This window comes from Notamacropus eugenii, chromosome 7, assembly GCF_028372415.1.
Source record: "Notamacropus eugenii isolate mMacEug1 chromosome 7, mMacEug1.pri_v2, whole genome shotgun sequence".
In the NCBI taxonomy this organism is placed as follows: domain Eukaryota; kingdom Metazoa; phylum Chordata; class Mammalia; order Diprotodontia; family Macropodidae; genus Notamacropus; species Notamacropus eugenii.
In genome coordinates this window covers 14394450-14400868 of record NC_092878.1, presented here as the reverse complement: position 1 = coordinate 14400868, position 6419 = coordinate 14394450, and the positions used below count along the sequence as shown (strand labels likewise).

At 37.8% G+C, this 6419-nt stretch overlaps 1 protein-coding gene across 1 annotated transcript; it reads left to right on the top strand.

The window, feature by feature from the left end:
- The first annotated feature begins 431 nt into the window (after positions 1-431).
- On the top strand, positions 432-1373 carry LOC140513518 (olfactory receptor 11G2-like). Its single transcript, XM_072623264.1, has one exon. The coding sequence runs from the start codon at positions 432-434 to the stop codon at positions 1371-1373; it is 942 nt and encodes a 313-aa protein (XP_072479365.1).
- Positions 1374-6419: the final 5046 nt, after the last annotated feature.

Below are 6419 nucleotides of genomic sequence, written 5' to 3'. Positions count from 1 at the left end.
GTTGAGTAAATGAATACCCTAAGAACAGGAACCTTGAGTTATTGAAGCTATATTGATATATATGTATGTATGTATATATATGTATAAATACACAAATGTGTATACATATATACATGTATATTCACACACTTATTGACATATATACAAATATGCATATATACATATATGTATGTACACATATATATGTGTGTATGTATGTGTATAGATGTATATACACACATATATTGTATATACGCACATATTATATATACATGCACAATTATATACATATATATAACTGAACTTACATACTACAATATTCTGAACTCAGTAGTTGACTAAGAAGTGTTTGTTGTATGTAAATTGGTTATTGAGATCTTCAAAGAACTTTTCCCATTGATGATCATTTTTTCATTAAATCACCTCTAATTTTTTTAATCACATCCAGGAAGATGAATATCTTCATCTTCAACACCTACAACCGTTCCAGTGATACAGCTGCTTTCATCCTCCTTGGATTCCCCTGTAGCAGAGACATTCAAATCCTCCTTTTCATACTGTTCTTCATCATCTACATCCTCACCCTTATAGGAAATGGTTCTATCATCTGTGCTGTGCACTGGGACAAACGTCTTCATAATCCCACGTACATCCTCTTGGCTAATTTCTCTTTCCTAGAAATCTGGTATGTCACTTCTACTGTCCCCAATATGTTGGTCAACATTCTCTCTAAGACCAAGACGATTTCCTTCTCTGGATGCTTCCTCCAGTTCTACTTCTTCTTCTCTTTTGGTACTACAGAATGCTTTTTTCTGGCCATTATGGCATTTGATAGGTATCTGGCCATCTGCCGACCTCTGCATTACCCTACCATCATGACAGGACATCTCTGCACCTATCTGGTGGTCAGCTGCTGGGTGGTTGGCTTCCTCTGGTACTTGATTCCCATCATCCTCATTTCCCAATTGTCCTTCTGTGGTTCCAGAGTCATTTACCACTTCCTATGTGACCCAGGCCCACTGCTAGCTCTCACCTGCACCAGGGCCCCTTTGTTAGAGTTCAGCTGGACTCTCTTGGCTTCATTGCCCTTGGTTATACTCTTCCTCTACATCATGGGAATGTATGCCCTGGTCCTGAGAGCTGTGTTGAGAGTTCCTTCAGGAGCACGTTGGCGTAAAGTCTTATCCACCTGTGGGTCCCATTTGACTGTGGTGTCACTGTTCTATGGCTCTGTGATGGTGATGTACGTGAAGCCAACATTGGGCCATGATGCAGTAACACAGAAGACTGTGACCCTCTTTTATTCTGTGGTGACCCCCTTTTTAAACCCTTTCATATACAGCCTTAGGAACAATGAGATGAAGGCTGCCCTGAGAAAATTTCTGGGTATGTAAGGATTAAAGTCTTAGCAAAAATTAAAAAAGCTTTAGAGATCCATATTAATTTTGCATCTCTTCCTGAGTGAAATGTCAATAGCCAGCATATCTCCTGGCTCCACATCTACTTTTCCAATTACATTTCCACCTGGATATCTCAATAACACCTCATGTTCAACTGATCAAAGCTGAACTTACCTCTCCCCTTCTAAAAACTTCTTCTGGCAAATTGTTAATTGCATCAATACTACATCCATTTTCACAGTACTTTGACTCGAAATCTTGTACCCCTTTTACTCTTTTCTTTCCCTCAACCTCTATTTCTTCCCTAAGGTGATATTTTTAGAATATGTTTTCACATCTGCCCATGTCTACATCTGTATCATTGCAATCTTCACTCTATCACCTTCAAAACCTCTTCCCTAGACTATTATAATTGATTCCTAATTGGTTTTCTTGACTTGTGTAAGTGCAAGCAAGGTGGGATTTTTGTTGTTTTCTTTTTGGAATTCATTTTCCCAGGTTCATGCTAAATTGTACGCGTCTGAGGCATCGATCTCCTTTGAACCCCGGTAATTCACAGCTAGGCTGAATCAAGTAGGTTTGGTGCCTTCTGTCTCTGAGCCTTTTAGTGGAAAGGGTACATACACATTCTAAGATGGGATACTGCCTTGGGGTTTGCTTGTGGAAGTATGTTAACCTGTTATTAAGGAACCTCCCTCCCCTGGTGCCCCTAGTACCACCCTCTTACTATGAATGTGAATCACTCTTCAAAGCTTGGAAAGGAGATGTCTGATGGAGAGAGGAGACCTCTAATACCAACCCTTGTAACAACACTGGAACATTGGACTGTAATAAAGTACTAAAGTAGAGTATGGTGCTGGGATATTTATGTGTTATTTCCCAGTTATTATATTATTTTGCTGTTGCCTGAGTTCAGGCTGGAGTGGCCCCTCCCCATGTGCTGCCCCACACTTGAGGTGATACAAGCACAAGATGCAAGTTGAGGGTGGGAACTCACGGAGTCTGCTGTGCCTGGGCTCAGGTAGAGGGAAAGGAGAGCTTGGATGTAGCAATCTCTTTCCTCATGAGGTGGAACATGGAGCAGGAGTGGAAAGTTGTCTGTGTGTGAATCCAAGCTGGAGGCCAGAGTGGTCAGCACCTGCAGGAGGAGGAATATGGAGCATAGAAAACAGCCCCAAGTCAAGGTGAAGATTTTTCAGCAGGACAGGAGTAGTAAGAGTACTATCCTGCCACATTCCCTTGGATGAGTTAGGACGCAGGATTGAAGTTGTCTGTGATGGAAGGGGGAAGTATCATTGCCCCTGTGGACTCACCCTGTTGGCCCAGCTGCCCCTCAGTGCATGGAAGCAGGGGCTGGAGCAGTGTTAAGAACTTGGACTCTTTGGCTCATGCAAACATGAGTGTACTTGAGAGTTTCAGGTGAGAACCTGCAATAATAGTGTGGAGTGGACAAACCCCCAAGAGGACTTTTCTTGGACATGCTGTGTTGAATATACTGTGACCTGGGGTGGAATGTGACATTGTCCAAGTTCAATAAAACCTCTTACATTGTCTGCTCTCATTTCTTCCAACAACTTTTCATAATGAATTCAATTTGATATGTTTGCAGCATATCTCAAAGCTGTATATAATTTTGAAAAGTAAGATCTTTTTACAAAGAAGATATCTACTATTATCATCACCCCAAAACCAAGAGGAGTTCGCAGAAGTTGAAATACACCACTGGGAAATTCCACAATGTCTTTGGCTCACATGCATGCTTAACAGATCCAGGTATATCAGTTAAGGTCATGTTGTGCTTGATGCTAAAAACACTTCTCAGTGATACTGTGAAAGGTCGTAAACACGTTTCTGTGATCTTGTGTTTTGCTACTATAGGAGATATGGAGGATTGCCTATTGCTAGAAAAGATTGTACAAAGGTATGTCACTGGATGTTGCCCTCCAATTATCATATAAGAAGACACCTGATCCTGAATGTAGATGTCCCATCACAAACCGTGAAAGATTCATGGTACCAAATTTATTTGAGTTGCAGTGCTCCATAATATGTTGGTGTGTCTGTCTGGGTGACAGATCCATCATGTGCCCAAATTTGTCACTGCATGATAACTTTTTCAAGGAGGTTAGTTTAAAAGTTGATATATAAGATGACAGCCAATAGAGATGGCAAATTCTAGTGAGACTTTTTAAGGGTGAGTGACATCGGTACCCAACCCCTTCATGATACCCTTCCAGAAAAACTCTCTAGAGATCTCTGGTTAATTTTTTATTGAGGGATATTTTGAAAAAGATGGCTCATGAAGGTCCAACTGCTGCACAAAATCCTTATTTTTTCAGAACTGAGGTAAAATTTAGGTTTAGTTTCTTTATTAGTTTATTCCAGGGATTAAGGCAGTTTAGTTTTGATTAAATTACCTCAGGCAGTGGGATGGTTTAGCTTTGTTTAAGTTTTCCCCAGGAATGGGATGGGTCAGGATTAAGATTAGGTTTTGGTTTTCTTTTTAAGTTTAACCCTAGGGATGTTGACATATTATGGATTCCTGTGTTCCCCCTGTGAATAGATTTCTGGTAGCCTCTGACCAAGAGAATGCTCTTCATGGTTATGAGAATGACTAATCAGCATGCTATTGAATTAAATCTTCAAGGAATTCAAATGGTGGTTTGTTTTGCCTCCCAAAATTTCAGCTTTTTTTAATTATTGCAAGTTTGAAAAAATTAAGCCCAGGAAAAATGTGTTTGTCTTATCACTTTGTCTATATTTTTGTTTCTTTGTAAAATGTAGAAAAATCTTTGTCTTTCATCATATTTAGTGTTTCTGGTATATTCAATTAACTTGAAAGATTTCTGAAAGCAAAATGCAGTCAGTCAGAAAAATTGCTAAAAAGCTGTAGCCAAAGAGCTTGGTATACAAGGAAAGGTTAATGAAGTTTCATACTTGAAGCTGTTGTCCAGGTAAGCAGTAACTCATTCCGCTTTAGGCCTTCAGTGGGAAATGGTTTTTAAAAAACTACTAATAGACTTTGGAGCTTGGGAGATTAATCATTTTAATATTGTAAACTCCTAAGACTTTGGGTAATTCCAGAATGTTACACCTTCTGAAATATCATAGTGAGTTTAGGGGTACCATTGTGGAATTTGCTGGAGGGAAAAAGAAAAATTAAAATCTGTAGAGGTTTTAGGAGTAAACAGCACCTAGACAATTCCCCCTCTCCCCCAGAAAAATGTTAGGTCTATTGTTTTAGGGTAAAGGAGGAAGCAGCTAGTTTGAAAGTGATCCCAGGATGAAGAAAAATAAACAAGTATGCAATTTGCAGTTTATATTTGCCTGATACTTAACCCTTCCTTGATCATGAAAAAAGAAAATATTGTTTAAATCAGGGAGTAAGTTAAACATGAGTAAAATTTATTAAGGAATGGAAAGGGTAATTTAAAACACAAAGGGCCTATGAAGAACTTCCTGAGTTCCCTCATTCCAAATCAGAGACGTCCTCGACTGCTCTAGATCACAGAGCCTCTCCCTCTGATCATTTTAAGCCCCCTCATCTCAGCACAGGTTCCCACACAAAGGTGCTGAACAACAACAACAATGAAAGCTGAAAAGATTCAGGGAAACCTGAGTTACACTCCAGTCTCAGACATTTATTAGCTGTGTAATGATCTTAAACAAATTATCCTATCTCTCTTGCCTCAGATTCTTGATCTGAAAAGAGGAGAATAATAAGGGGCTTTTGTAAGGATAAAAATATAAGATTTTATAAGGTTTTTATAAGAATCCAAACATAAGTTTTATAAGGTTACTATAAGGATCAAAATGATATAACGATTGTGAAGTGCCTAACACAGTAACTAGTCTATGGCAAATACCATATAAATGTTGATTATAGTTATTTTTATTTTTTTGTTTTGATGAAGTTATTCTATACTGGATTTTAAATGCTGTTAGTATAACCCCCCAAAACAACAAAATTAATTATATTATGTACAATAATTTGGAAATTTGTTGAGTTGAATTTATGTCATCTGACTAGTAAGTTTTGTTTCACATTTTTAAAACAGTAATGCATATGTTTTTATTGTATCTCTATTCTCTTTTATATTGTAGAATTTGACAGACCATTGGATAAGAACTGTTAGAAAAACAACCTTTTTTGCATTTATTTAGAATTTAATTTTCCCCCAGTTACATGAAAAAAAAAAAACAATTTTCAACAGTTATTTTTAAAACTTTGACTTCCAAATTCTCTCTTTTCCTGCCCTCCAACCCCACCCACCTTGCATTGAGAAGATAAGTAAATCAAATAGTTTATGCATGTGTAGTCACTAAAACATATCCAAAACAGTCATGTTGTGAAAGAAAACACAGACAAAAAAAGCAAGAAAAATAAAATGCAAAAAGTATGTTTCAATCTGCACTTTTTGTTTTTTACCTTGTTTGGGATACAGACCTAGCAGTAGTATTGTGAGCTAAAAGGCATGGTTTTATAGCCCTTTGGGAATAGTTCCAAATTGCTCTATAGAATCATTGAATCAGCTCACAACTCTGACAACAAAGCATTGATACCTCCTCCAACATTTGTCATTTACCTTTTCTGATCTAATAGTCAATGTAATAGATATGAGGTAGTACCTCAGAATTTTTTTAATTCACATTTCTTCAATCAAAAGTGGCTTAGAATTGTTTTTCATATGGCTAGATATACCTTTGGTTACTTCATCTGAAAACTGACTATATCTTTTGATCACTTATCAATTGGGCAATGGCTCTCATTTTTATAAATTTGTCTCGGTTTTTTGCATGTTAGAGAAATTAGGCCTTTATCAAAGGAACTTGCTTCAATTTTTTTCACAGTCACTATTCCTAACTGTATTTCCCTCCATCCTATTCTCCCTACCCCTGTTTAATCTATTCTGTCTCCTTTCACCCTATCCTTTCTCAAAAGTGTTTTGCTTCTGACTACCCCTTCCCACAATCTTCCCTTGCTTTTCTCATCCCTCTTTCTCTTACACTCTTCCTCTCCTACCTTCTTATATGGCAAGA